The sequence below is a fragment of the Penaeus vannamei genome, chromosome 32 (assembly GCF_042767895.1).
Source record: "Penaeus vannamei isolate JL-2024 chromosome 32, ASM4276789v1, whole genome shotgun sequence".
In the NCBI taxonomy this organism is placed as follows: Eukaryota; Metazoa; Arthropoda; class Malacostraca; order Decapoda; family Penaeidae; genus Penaeus; species Penaeus vannamei.
Window position 1 is genome coordinate 1,801,689 of NC_091580.1, and position 15,000 is coordinate 1,816,688.

At 39.7% G+C, this 15,000-nt stretch overlaps 2 protein-coding genes across 6 annotated transcripts in view; one reads left to right on the plus strand and one right to left on the minus strand.

The window, feature by feature from the left end:
• LOC113823153 (uncharacterized) overlaps positions 1–11,046 on the plus strand; it is a 12,151-nt gene extending 1,105 nt beyond the window's left edge. The window contains exons 2-8 of the mRNA XM_027375773.2: positions 2,206–3,722; positions 4,686–4,899; positions 6,294–6,372; positions 6,851–7,038; positions 7,880–8,054; positions 9,113–9,208; positions 9,537–11,046. Of these exons, the coding sequence (XP_027231574.2) occupies positions 2,265–3,722; positions 4,686–4,899; positions 6,294–6,372; positions 6,851–7,038; positions 7,880–8,054; positions 9,113–9,208; positions 9,537–10,308 (2,982 nt within the window). The 5' untranslated portion in view covers positions 2,206–2,264 and the 3' untranslated portion in view covers positions 10,309–11,046. The remainder of the gene's footprint in view (positions 1–2,205; positions 3,723–4,685; positions 4,900–6,293; positions 6,373–6,850; positions 7,039–7,879; positions 8,055–9,112; positions 9,209–9,536) is intronic.
• Positions 11,047–12,730: 1,684 nt separating this feature from the next.
• The window catches only part of LOC113823214 (transcriptional activator MN1), a 204,073-nt gene continuing 201,803 nt past the window's right edge, over positions 12,731–15,000 (minus strand). For all 5 annotated transcript variants that reach the window (XM_070144491.1, XM_070144490.1, XM_070144489.1 and 2 more), the window contains 2 exons: positions 13,810–14,061; positions 12,731–12,938 (listed from right to left, as the gene is read on the minus strand). In XM_070144491.1, the coding sequence (XP_070000592.1) occupies positions 12,768–12,938; positions 13,810–14,061 (423 nt within the window). In that variant the 3' untranslated portion in view covers positions 12,731–12,767. The remainder of the gene's footprint in view (positions 12,939–13,809; positions 14,062–15,000) is intronic.

A 15,000-nucleotide genomic window follows, 5' to 3' on the forward strand; every position in this document is an offset into this window, starting at 1 on the left:
CACACACACACACACACACACACACACACACTCACTCACCCCCACACACCTACCCCCCCCCACACACACTCACCCCCACACACCTACCCCCCCCCCCCACACACACACAAACACAATCAACAACACAACTTCTTGCTTAGGAGAACATTTTCATAGTCTGACTGACCGTATTCAACGCAATCCCGTTTCCGTTAAAAGGAATTCTGCAATTGCAATCGGGCGAGAGAAATACCTTGGGTTAATTTCCCCCTGGTTGTGGGGTGGGGTGGGGTGGAGGGGCTCGATGCACTCAGGGGAGGGAGGGGTGGGGGGTGGGGGGTCAGTGACGGTGAATATTTGCTCTTCCCTTTTTTATCATCGTCTTCCTTGTATATTTCTATTCTTTTATCTTTTATCTTTTAAGAGTGTTTTGATATATTTCCTCGTAATTTGTACCGTTTTATTATGAAAGTCTTGTAATATACTTCTTTGTACTTCATGTTCTTTTTCTGAAAAATAATCTGTTATAAATACTTTCATCACGATCCCAAACGAAAGCTTATTCAAAGTCACGACCTTTTTTATTACTTAATTCGAATCATAAAGTCATGCATTTTTTTGAAAATCTTGTAATATACTAGTCTCAACACGGATCAAAACGAATCCAACTCTCTCTCTCTCTCTTTCTCTCTCTCCTCTCTCTGTCTGTCTGTCTGTCTGTCTGTCTCTCTCTCTCTCTCTCTCTCTCTCTCTCTCTCTCTCTCTCTCTCTCTCTCTCTCTCTCTCTCTCTCTCTCTCTCTCTCTCTGTCTATCTGTCTCTCTCTCTCTCTCTCTCTCTCTCTCTCTCTCTCTCTCTCTCTCTCTCTCTCTCTCTCTCTCTCTCTCTCTCTCTCTATATATATATATATATATATATATATATATATATATATATATACACACATATACATACATACATACACACACGCACGAAAATACATACACACATGCACAGCCCCATCTGCAGACACCGGGAAAAGCCCCCCCCCTCCCGAAGAGTTTGCGAATATTCCAAGCTCATTAACGCCCCATCCCGGCAGGTGTCACGGGAAAGTAGGCCTTATTGAGGGCGTATCGCCGTGTCGCTATTGTTCTTTGATAATGGCCATTTCCGCCGGAACTCCCCCCCCCCTCCCCCCCCCCCCACACACACACTCGCCTCGCTGTAACGTGCTCTGTGTCGACGCTGGTTGGCACTGTGCCTTGCTCTCGGCGACGGGGAAGCGATGCCCTTCTATTGCAGTGCAGGAGTATTTTATTTAATTTTTTTCTTTCTATTTTTTGATTGATTTAATTCTTCATTTATTTATTCTTATTTCTAAAGTTTCAATGAGTTTTTTTTATTCATTTATTTACTTCTATTTCTAACGTGTCAATGAATTCTATTCTTTTATTCATTTATTTATTTCCATTTCTAACGTGTTAATGAATTCTATTTTTTTTATTCATTTATTTATTTCCGTTTCTAACGTGTCAGTAAATTCTACTTTTTGTATGAATTTATTTATTTCCATTTCTAACGTGTCAGTGAATTCTATTTTTTATTAATTTATTTCTAATTCCAACGTGTCAATGAATTCTATTTTTTTCATTTATCTATTTCAATTTCTAACGTCAATGAATTCTATCTTTTTTATTAATTAATTTATTTCTATTCCCAACGTATCAATGGATGGACATTAATTTGATTGTTGTTATTATTTTCATCCGTTGTAGCGTCCCGTGGGATATTTATAACAGCTGAAACTGGCTCTGGAAACGCCATCTTTTATTCATCAGATTCATGCAGTGTTATCGTAATACTTTACCAGGGTCAGGATCACTAGAAAAGAGTAGGTTGATAATTTTTTTTTTTTTATATATATATAATGTGTTTTTTCTTTATATAATTATTTGCATATTTCGTATTTGGTTTATAAAAAAAATATTTATAATAGGTAGGTAGCCCCTATAACACGAGCCTGTGTGTGTAGCCTTGTAATATGGTTAGTGTGTATTATAATAATATTTCCCGCTTTTCAACAACACTGTCGCCACGTTTTAGTATTCATTTCATATACTGTCAAACGGTAGCTATAAACATCATCAATGCCATTGAATTTAAATGTTTGAATGCAAGCGGATAATAATCTACATCATAAACCTGTACAAAGATAATTTTATTCTCCCATTAATATTCTGTTTAGAGACAGCAGGCGAAGGATGTGTTTACCATGAGAGAAATTTCGCTGCTGTTGCGGACAAAATGGTAAACATCAGCCGTATACGAGTGCTATTGATAGTGGCTCTCTCGACGGTTGTCCTGAAGAGTGCCAGAGCTCGAGAAGTGCCAGCCAGCCATGCCTCGGCCACCGACAGCGTCCAGGGAGAAGCCCTCGACCTTCCGCAAAGACCTGACGAGGAAGGGACAGCCAACCGAACACAAACACACGTCGACATGCATGAATCCGAATCACCCGAGGAAAATAAATCAGTTCCGAGAGATAAGGACGAGTTGTCGGTCTCGGGAGCTTCCACGGCCCTCCCAACGCCCAGCGATAAGGGAGATTATGAGTCAGGCAATCCAGGGAACCACCCAGCGGAGGAATTTTCCTACGCGGCGTCCAAAACGGGAGTAGAATCCTTGCTGAAGGAGAAATTAAAACCCATTATTATCGGTCCTCTCCCGAAGCCCTTGTTCTCCGACATGTCTTCGGAGGGCGAGAAGGCGTGGTCCGACATGAAGAAGGAATATATCAACAGATCTTCGGAATCAGGCGCCGCAGCAGGCGAAGAAGGAACACCGACCTTTGTGAGTGATACCACAGGACCCCTTTCTGTGACCGCAGCAGACGTCACGACGCCAGATTCCACAGAAGCAGAGACCTCGTCGTCTGAGATTCCCACAGGCCCCTCGGAGAAGCCCCAGCCGACGACTCCGGAGGCAAAGGAGACCTCGACAACTTCGACCGCGACAAGTGTCAGTAACGGAGACCTACTAAGGGTTCCTTTATGCTGCGCGGACGCCGAGGAGACCGTGCCATGCCAGCGGCCACCACAGCAGTCCTTTTACTCGTTACCCGTCGCCCTCAGCCACTGCAGCGAGCCCGAGGAGCGCCCCGTAGTATTCGAAGTGGCTACTGATTTTTGTTTGAATAAGAATGCGACGAAAGTCATATTAGATAGAGATAACAAGATAATATATACTCAAAACAAATTGCTATTCCACTGGAACATGATCTTCGTCACCGACTTCTGCGTGGAGGGCCCGGCACGTTCGTACGACCTTCAGTACCGAGTCTTAATCTGCTCTCCCGTGGAGTCGTCGCGCCACCCAGAGCACTGTCGCGCCGGCGTGTGCCATGCGAAGTGCTGCCCCGAAGGCTACCTCCTGCAGAAGGAGTACTGTGTCTGCTACGACGCCCTCGCCTCGTCCTTCGGCCCGTCGCTCGTCAGCCGGAGTCTCAAGAGGGGCCTGTTGCGGGGTACAGACGCCTACGTCAGGTTCCCCAAGTGCGACAGTCCCGACGTCATCACGGGGAATTCGTCAAACACGAAGGACGTCTTCGAATTTTACGGCGACGACGTCAATGTCACTGACACGTCTCTAGACTACTGCGTGGATGAGCTCCTCGACCTTCAAGACAGTCGGAATATCGTCACGACGACCCTGGCTGTGGTCGTGTGTCCGCACCACCCTGCGGCCGACGAGTCGACGTGGACGGTAAGACTGTTTCGTTGTAGATTTGTTGACGCGGAAGTTATTAGCAGACCCAGACGGTTCTGTACCATATTTAGCCTTTGAACGTTCGATTTCAAAGCATGATTATCATTGCTTTTGCACACTTTCAAGCTGAATGATCGAATCTTAATCCTATTTAGCCTTTGAATAGATACAATTTGAGCGCACGAATATTATCCTAAGACATTGCTTAGATTAAATTTGAATGCACGAATATTAACTATCCTAAGACTTTGATTAGATTAAATTTGAATGCACGAATCTATATTAGAATAGCCTTTGTACAGATACAGTTTGAATGCTCGAATCTAAATCATATATTGCCTTTGAACAAATGCACTTTGAACATACGAATCTAAACACCATAAAGTCTTTGGATAGATACAGTTGAATGCTCGAATCTGAATAGTATTCAGCCTTTGAAAAGATACAGTTTGAGTACACGAATCTGTCCTATAATCAGCCTGCGAACTGAACCTGACAACCGAAACGCAGGGAGGGGAGAGAAGGAGGGGGGGGGGGGGTGAGGAAAGGGAGGGGAGACAAGATTCCTCCACGGACGATTCTTCCTCAGAATCTTCGTCTTGAGAGAAAAAAAGAGAGGGGAAGGGGGGAGAAAGAAAAAGGGAAAAATCTACAGATGATTATTATTATTATTGTAATCGCCCATGCAGGTCGTCCGCCGGGTGTGTGTGTGACAGAGAGAGAGAGAGAGAGAGAGAGAGAGAGAGAGAGAGAGAGAGAGAGAGAGAGAGAGAGAGAGAGAGAGAGAGAGAGGGAGAGAGAGCGAGAGCGAGAGAGAGCGAGCGAGATAGAAAAAACGATAGAGAGAGAGAAAAAAACGATAGAGAGAGAAAGAGACACAGAAAGAGAGATAGGAAAAATCTACAGACCATTATCATCATCATCATCATCATTCTCAGCGCACTGCAACCTCCCCTGCAGGTCGTCCGGCGGGTGCTGATCCCCCTCGGCCTGGTGGTGTCCTGCGTGTTCCTGGCGGCGACGCTGCTGTGCCACCTGTGCCTGCCGGCTCTCAGGGACCTCCGGGGGCTGTACCTGGCGGCGTACGTGGCGTCCCTGCTCGTGGCTGACTCGGCGCTCTTCACCACGCAGGCCTTCTCGCAGTTCCTGGCGCCGGTGTCGTGTGTTTCCCTCGGTGGGCGGTTTCGGTGGCGTTTGTGTTTTTCTTGTTTTTTCTTGTTTTCTTTGTTTTTTTTTTCGTTTTCTTTTAACTTGTTTTCTTTGTTTTATTCTTTTTTCGTGTTTTCTTTGTTTTATTCTTTTTTTATCGTGTTTTCTTTGGTTTTTTCTTTTTCTTGTTTGTTTTCTTTTTTTATTTTTTTGTTTTCTATTTTTCTTTTTTCTTGCTTTCTTTGTTTTTTTTTCTTTTTATTTCATTTGTTGTTTTCTTTGTTTTTCCCCTTTTTTCTTGTTTTCGTTTCCTTTTTTCTTTTTGTTCGTTTTTTATTTTTTATATCTTCCTTTCTTATTTTCTTTTTTCTTTCTTTTTGTTCTTTTTTCTCTTCCTTCCTTCCTTTCTTTCTTTCTTTCCTTTTTTATCTTCCTTTTTTTCCCTTTTTTTCTTCTTTACTATTTCTTTTTTATCTTCCTTTCTTTCTTTCTTCTTTTTTCTCCTTTCCTATTTTTCCTTTTCTTCTTCTTTTCTTTCTTATCTTATCTTACGGTGTTTGAAAGTATGCGCACCCAAGGGTTGTTCTCAGACCATTTCCCTTAAGTTGTTAATTAAATGTTACGTTCATCTGTGACATGAACATCTATATATTCACGTTCATGTGTTCTATCTCATGTTTATTGTGCGATAAAGTGAATATCTCGATGTTTATAGATGAATGATTAATTCATGAAAGATTAATTCATGAAAGATTAATTCATGAAAGATTAATTCAACGAAAAATTAATTCATGAAAGATTAATTCAACGAAAGATTAATTCAACAAAATATTTAATCAGTGCAATTGGTCTGAGATCCATCTTTGGACATGCATACTCTTATTTCTGGTCGTTTTTTTAAATATATGTATGTATTTTTTTTATATGTGTGATGTTGTCATTGGACAATACTGGAGACAGTATCATATCGCCATCTACATACATTCATTTCATAATTAAAAAAGAAAACAAATCCCAATAAAACATAAATTAATTCCATAATAAAACGAAAATTCATTTCACAACAAAAAACAATAATTTCTCAATAAAACAAAAAATAATTTTACAATAAAACAAAAATACATTTCACAATAAAACAAAAATACATTTCACAATAAAATAAAATAAATCATTTCACAATAAAACAAATATTCGTCTCCCAATAAACCAAAATTTAATTCCACAATAAAACAAAAATTCCTTTCTCAACAAAACAAAACAAAAAATCATTTCACAACAAAAAAGTTTACTTCACAATAAAAAAGATATATATTTTTCCACAATAAAACAAAAAAATTCATTCAACAAACCAAAAACAATGAAAGATACCCCATAGTCTTTTACCTTTCGAATATCCAAGTGACACGTGGTCCCTTTCAGCCTTGTTACTGCACGTGGCTTTCCTCTCCACGTTCTTCTGGCTCAACGTGATCTGCTATGATGTTTGGACTTATGTCAGGTGAGTGTTTGTCATTTTTCTTATTGTCATATGGATTGGTTATTTTCATATTCATTTTTTTCGTATTTTTTTCTGGTTATTTTCACGTGTGTTAAAGTTTTGTTGTCTGGTTATTCTCACTTTTGTTTTCTCTCCGTTAGGTTGACCGTTATTTTCAAAAAAAAAAATCATATTTTTTCTATAGTTATTTTCAGAGAGAGAAAGAAAGAGAGAGAGAGAGGGGAGAGAGAGAGAGAGAGAGAGAGAGAGAGAGAGAGAGAGAGAGAGAGAGAGAGAGAGAGAGAGAGAGAGAGAGAGAGAGAGAGAGAGAGAGAGACAGCCACACACAAACCGACAAAGATACAGAGACAAATAAAGAACGAAAAAAAAAAAAAAATACAGACAACCCCCCCCCCAAAAAAAAAAAAAAAAACGAAAAAAAAACATAACATACCAGCGATCTTCACTTGTCTTTTTTTCATTTCTATTTTCCTTCCAGACTATCGGTCCAGGGCGTCCCTCTACACAGGACACAGGATGACATGACCCGGTTCTTGGTCCGCTCCGTGTATGCCTGGGGATGCCCTCTGGTCATGGGCATAGCGGCCGCCGTCATGCAGCTTCTGCCTGAAGATAAGAACGGATACTTAAAGCCCAATTTTGTGGCGAATAGATGCTGGTTCAGAGGTCCGAAAATCTATTCTTTTATGTTTTGTTATTTTATTATTGTTGTTATTTTATTCGTCATCGTTATCATTGTCAACATCATTTTTTATGTTTTGTTATTTCTTATTGTTATTATTTTATTCGTCATCGTTATCATTGTCAATATCATTTTTTATGTTTTGTTATTATTTTATTATTGTTGTTATTTTATTCGTCATCGTTATCATTGTCAACATCATTTTTTTTATGTTTTGTTATTTATTATTATTTCATTTGTCATCGTTGTCATTATCAATATCATCATCGTAATCATAACCGTTTTCTGTTTTGTTATTATTGTTCTTACTATATTCGTCATTATGATTATCAATATCATTATCATCATCATTGTCGTCGCTATCATCATTACTATCACCATCACTACCATTATTATCTTATCATGTATTGTCTTCTATAGCCTTATATTACTCCCAAAACCCCTTAAATTGGGCCGAGAGAGCAAGCCAGATAAGCTATGGTATATAAATTCCTCTATAGATTTATCGATAATATTCATCATAACATAACAACAAGTAATAAGAAAAAGAAAAAAAATCTTGAAATTACACATACAGCCAACCCTTAAAAAATCAACTTGACCCACCATCAATTAAAAAAAAAAGATAATTATAAAAAACAAATCTTAGAATCCCACCTAGCACCTTACCTTAAAACCCCACCTTAAAATTCCCTTTAAAACCAAATCTTAGAACCCCACATACCTTACCATACCTTAAAAACACACCTTGAAATAACCATTAAAATCAAATCTTAGAATCCCACATACCTTAAAATAACCTTTAAAATGACCCCTCCTTCCCAGACGGCGTGGAGATCCTCGCCTACTTCTACGGGCCAATGGGTATCCTGTGCATCGTCAACACACTCCTCATACTCCACACTGGCCTGGTCCTCTACTGTGCCAACAACAGGTGCCACTGCTTCTTCGGGAGCTGTGGGCAGACGAACCACACGTTCGACCGACAGCACCTCAATGAGTGAGTGAGGGAGAGGGAGGGGGAGGGAGAGAGGGAGGGGGAGAGGGAGAGGGAGGGAGGGGGAGGGAGGGAGGGGGAGGGAGAGGGAGAGGGAGAGGGTGAGGGAGAGGGAGAGGGAAAGAGAGAGAGAGAGAGAGAGAGGGAAAGAGAGAGAGAGAGAGAGAGCGAGCGATTGGTGGTTAGCCTGTTTGAGAAGAGCAGTGGTTCCCAAACTATCCAGGGGGGCGTGAGGGGGGTACAAGGGGTACAAGGGATAGAAGTCGTCTGCTCAAAAAGTGTCTACATTTCAGTATTATGAGAACTCGATGTATTATGCGTGGGTGATGCCTTCATGTGTCATAATTAGGTATTTTGTGGAACTATCTTTACGTTTCATTATTACGAGAACTGGAAATGTTATATAAGAGTCGTGACTTTATATTTCTATATCTAGTTTATGATAGTTTGCACATCATGGGATTATTGATCTACTAGATTTGTATGTTCATTTTAGTCTCATGAGTATTTCCAAATATTATATGCCATGTTTTTAAATTGTTTAGTTCTTGGAACCACAAGTTCATTTTGATGATTTTGCTTAATTTAAATCAACTTAGTAATTTCAGTTACCTTATCAAACGCCTCGTACATGTATAATATGTTTCATCCCTTTGAATCCAAGCAAAAGTCTTGGTTTTCCTATGTTGAAATATAAATAAAAAAATATTTAATTTCATATAATTGCAAAAAGGGTAAGGTGGTTTGGGAACCACTGGTGTAGAGGGAACTGTATACATTTTTCTAGCAGTTATTCGGCTATTATAATTACATATTTTTGCTGCTGCTGCCAAAACAACTATTTTACAAGAACTACAACTACTGCTCCTGCTATTACTACTGCTACTACTAATACTACGACAGTTTTATCTGCTACTATTACTACTTCTGCCTCTTCCACTATCTAATTGATTTTTCTCTTCTATTTCGGGATGATTTTAAAACGAAAGATCGGTTATGTTACTATTAAATACGATCAATATTCCGCTTCAGTCCATCATCATAAACATTTTTTCTTGCAGATTCTGGCAAAGATTCGGTCTCTTCGCAATCATGGCGAGCTGCTGGTTGACGGAAGTCATATCGTCCATTGTGGGTTCGGGGGATTCGGAATTATGGTGAGAAAAGTGAAGAAAATATCTGTTGTTTCACTTAGTATTATTATTATCATTATATTAAGATATATAATAAGCCACACTGAAAAAAATCGAGATTTATACCACCAAAGGTGTCAGTGCAGGTCAAGATACAGCTAAGAAAGATTGGTTAAACGTGGAGAATCATGTCTACTGATTGTGGAGTTAGGAAATGATTGTGTACTTCTTGAGGAATGATCAAATGTCTTCTTGTAAAATTTCTGGTGGATTATAAGGTGCAAGTAAAATGGCAGTGATACATAATAGCTTTTTAAGATAGTTTTCGATATACATATTTCTTGGTTTTCAGGGCAGTGACAGACACGCTGAACACTTTCCAAGGCGTGTTCATCTTCATCACCTTCATCCGGAGCACCAAGCGCAGGCGGCTGGTCCAGGAGCGGCTGGAGGCGTGGGTGGAGCGGCTGGAGCGAGGGGGACTTCCGGCGCCGAGTCTTCCCGCGGGCATGAGTCCGAGTCACCTGCTGCATCGGCTGAGGACCTCGAGCTTCTGGGCGTCCTTGGGGAGGGCACGCGACCGAGCGCCCTGCAGGAGGAGGCCGCACCTCTCGTCGAAGCAAGTCCTCGACAACATCATCTTCAAGGAGAAGATGGAGGACAGGAAGGGCTTCAACAACCAGGCCTTCGAGGAGGAGGAGAGGGACGAGGACCCCGACGGCGGCGGGTTCTCGAGGGCGGACTCCGTGAACCGGTCCGCCAGCCCGATCTGGACGGTGCCGCGCTGGCGGTCCCTCCGCTCCAACACCTACTTCCCGAACGAGGTCGGGGACAAGGACGACGCCAGCGACGCCCCCCGCAAGGACGACGACGTCATCTGCGAGAACTTCGTGGATTCCCTGAGCATCTACTCCAGCTACAGCGAGGACGGGGACCAGCGCAGCCCGTCCTCGGAGAACCCGCAGAACCAGAGGCCGATTTTCGCGCAGTGGAACCTCCTGCGCCTCAAGAGCGGGTCCCTGAACCTGCCGTCGCGGGGCATCGCGGGAGGGCCGGCGGCGGGGAGGTACAGCGACGTGGTCTGCCAGGGACTCACTCGGAAGGGCTCCTTCGGCAAGAAGTGATTCTCAAGCTTTCCTCCAACAAAACACAAACAGAACTCAGGGGCTGTTTCCTCGTGCATGAGCTTACAAAAGGTTCTGGAGAGAGCTGTGCTGTGTAATGCAACTTCCGTTTACTCCTTCACATGGGTAAAAGTGCAAAATATAAGAAAATCCGTTTTTCATGACGCATTAACAACAAATGAGAATCAAATATATTTGTAACATCCATTTACCAACACAATCACGATTCGTATAAGTCTGTTTTATATTGAATATACATGTCCCAGTGAATTAGTTTTAGAGAACGAATCTTAAATAGCATTAAAAGCGTAGTTGATAGGATAAGAATTCCATGATTGCTAAGCACTTCGTAAAACATGAACCGGATTCCACATTAAAAGAAATGACTGATATTCCTTTGTGCATATATCATACGCGATCTATTTATTTTCATCTTAACTTAGGTCAATGAATTCAAATTTTGTAACATAGCTACTTGAGTTTTGTTATCACAGATAGTCTATCCATACATACAGCCTTCGTTACATAGAGGATAATACGACGCATTTGCCTTTTTATAATCGTTTTTATGCATTTACTAAAGCACTATTTTCTAACTTTGTTAACTTTTTTCGAAGGCAGTGGGATCAAATTTTATCTTGTCATTTTATGGGTCTATATTTTTTTCTCTTCAGATATAATTTTTAAAGATAAGTGGAACACAATATGTATGCGGCTAATAAATAAACCGAATAATTATCATGGTTTTTATTTTTAGGTTACAAATAGTTTTTACAATAGTGCACAAGGTATTTCTCGACACATGTACATATTACTACACATAAGAGAAAATATACTATTTACACATATATACAACTTACTTAAAAATGAAGTAAATATTACAAAGTAAAGCAACATTTTCAGCGAAACATACATGGATATCGAATATTCAAAGACAGCCTGAAATCTTTCTTTGCTGCTGCCACCATTGTAACACAACCGAAGACAGGTTTAAGAAATGCAGATGGCAAATACAAACGGAAATGAATAATGGTATTCATAATAATAATAATAACAATACTGATAATAGTATCTATAAAACATAACATGGTAGAATTCAGAATCACTAACCTTGTATGTACTGGTTTTATTTTGGTTTCAGATTCCTATTTATCTCGTGGGTAATCAGAAATAACCGACAAAACCAACGATATTACAGATTTTAGTCAACAAACCTCTCAAAGCGCACAAACAAATAGGAAAGAAAAAAACACAATGCACAAAATCCTGTAGATCATTTTTTTCTGCATGAAAGGGAGGAGAAGAGAAGCTCAACACACAAACTAGTTTATGGTGTATAGTCTTTTTTTTGTTTACATTTGCCATTGTATCAAGGCGGCTTTTTGTCATTCAAGCCAGCACACTTCAGCAACACCCAGAGAGCAACCCGGAAATAGGAAAACCCAGTGATGGAGACTTACACCCAGACAGCGAGTAGGAAAGATATGAATGGAATCGGATGACTTTGCACAACAGGGAAATATCCTTAATGTTACTTATTATATCTTCAACAGAACTACCTGTAAGTACAGACAACAAAATACATCGAAACGTGATTATGATTCGTGTTAATTAACCAAAACAGGTAAATTCTGACGACGATAGGACATAAAAAACATGATCAACATTTGCTTTGCGAAATCATGCCTGTTCATTCATACTTTTTTACTACATCTGTCTTTCAAAGAACTGCACAAGGTCGTACTCAGATAGCAACAGCCACACGAAAGCGAGTTTGAGAACCACTCTCCCTGTTCTAAGTGATCAGAACAGGGGGTGAGTTATTATACCCTGGCGAAATAAAAGCTTTTGGGTGGATAAAAGATAAAAAGGATTAATCGTTGCTAATTCTCGAGTATGACAAAAAAAAAGTGAGGATGTGGGATGGTCTTGTTTGTTAGTTTGTGGTTAGAGTCGTTTTTTGTTTGCGAAAGAGAGAGGTCTGGTTTGACTTTGTGACTTTTTGGCTTTGTTTAAATGCTCGTTGGTTGTGATTTTAGGTGTTGTGATCATCGTTGACTTACAATTCACAACTACTCATTGTTCGTAACCAGCACACATTGTTGTCATGTAAAATTCATCATCATTTCCGAGGCTTCTATACTTTTCATTTCAATACGATATTTGCAACGTCATCAGAGCTTCAACTTTTATCAATCTTCAACTTCCATTATCAATACAAATATGTACAATCCATTCAAATGTACGCATACATAACGCGCACATACCTCACAAAAGACAGAACCCACAAGCTATCACAATCCACAATGATATAATACAAACACAATTACAAACACACACACACACACGTCCCCCTCCCGCACACACACACACGTCCCCCTCCCACACACACACACACACACGTCCCCCTCCCCCCCACACACACACACCCATCCCATCACGACACATCCCGTCCCTTTCTACACCACATATACACTTAAATTCCCTTCTTTCCTTATGGGTCCTTGGGCTTCCTGCAGGATCCGGAGACGGGGGCCCATAGGGATGCCTATCTTCTGCAGTCGCTCCTCCGTGAGATAAGGGAGCTCCAGCATCCCGATTTTCTCCTGCTCGAATAAACCGGCGTATTTCTGGAAAAGGAGATCATTCGTTAGTCATTCGGTTGTGTTTTGTCTCGTTCGTTATAGGATTTATTATTTTTATTATTATCAACTTCAGCATCGTCATTATCATTATCATCAATATTATTATTATCATTATTATAATTATCAATATTATTATTATTATTATTAGTAGTAGTAGTAGTAGTAGTAGTATCGTTATTAGCATTATCATCATCATCACCATCATTATCATCATTAATACTATTATTATTATTATCCACATTATTTTGGTTACTGTTTGTATAATCAAAGCTTTAAGTTATCAAATGATCCTTTTCTTTCCATGTTACAAGTTATACAACGATTCAACAAAAGTCATTGAATACAAAAATTCACTTAGTATTTTTTTTTCATATAGAAACCAACATTCAGATTTACATTCAAATCACAGGATATCTATTCACGCACAAAACACATCGCAAAATAATCACACACACACACACAGAGGCCCACACACACGCGCGCACACACAGACACACACAGACACACACACACACACGCACGCACGCACACACACACACACACACACACACACACACACACACACACACACGCACACACACACACACACACGCACACACACACACAAACACACACACACAAAAGATAAATAAAAAATAATAAATAAATATACAAACAAATATAAATAATAAATAAATAAATAAATACATACATAAATAAATAAATACATAAATAACTAAATAAACAAACAAAAACTAAATAAATAAATAAAAAATAAATAAATAAATACATAAATAAATACATACATAAATAAATACATAAATAAATAAATAAATAAATAAATAACTAAGTAAAAACTCGAGCTCCGGCCCCCCACCTCATAGCCCAGCTTCCTCAGGAATATGCGGACGAGCGGCGGTTCGTCTCCGAAGAACTGCGTCAGCTTCTTGACCCTCCCGGGGTTCGAGAGGCCGGGAATCCCCGCCCGGAAGGACTCCCAGGAGACGTGAGCAGCTCCTCCTCGACCCGCGCTCACTCCTCCTCCTCCTCCTCCTCCTCCTCCTGCGCCTCCTCCTCCTCCGCCGCCGGTCCGGAGAGCAGCCACCTCCCCGCGGATGCTCTCGATCTCCTGTGAACGGTGGGGAATATTTAGCCATTTAGCTCTTCATATATATATATATATATATATATATATATATATATATATATATATATATATATATATATATATATATATATATATATTACCTCTGTTTACATATTTACATTTATTATCTTCTTTCATAAAAAAATATATATTACCTCTATTTACAAATGTAAATCTATTTTCTTTCACAAAAAAGAAAAAAGAAAGAAAGAAAGAAAGAAAGAAAGAAAGAAAAAGAAAAAAAACATTCATATATATATATATATATATATATATATATATATATATATATATATATATTACCTCTATTCACATATCAACATGATTATTAATATCCTCTAAAATCAACTTCCTTCGTATATATATTTTTCTTCTGACAAACAAGAGTAAATTGAAAGTACGTGTTTTTCAGTACATTTCCTATCTGTTTTGAACCTACATATTCATTTCCATTAGATTTTAGAGTCGAAACCTTCGTAGAAATACATAAAAAACACATGAAAAAGATCACAATATTCTCAAACAGACTTGTTGAAAGTTGAGACGACAGCTTCAAATTCCTCCCGATTTTGTCTCCGTCTTTCAATAAACCTTTTTTTTTAGAATAGCTGGTTATCAAGCCAGAGAGAGAGAGAAAGAGGAAGAGGAAGAGGAAGAGAGAGAGAGAGAGAGAGAGAGAGAGAGAGAGAGAGAGAGAGAGAGAGAGAGAGAGAGAGAGAGAGAGAGAGAGAGAGAGAGAGAGAGAGAGAGAGAGAGAGAGAGAGAGTAGAGAGAGAGAGAGAGAGAGAGAGAGAGAGAGAGAGAGAGAGAGAGAGAGAGAGAGAGAGAGAGAGAGAGAGAGAGAACTCAACAAAGGTTCTCCAATACAATATAGTTTACACGTTTTCTATACAATATTGAAAACATTGCAGTATCCTATTT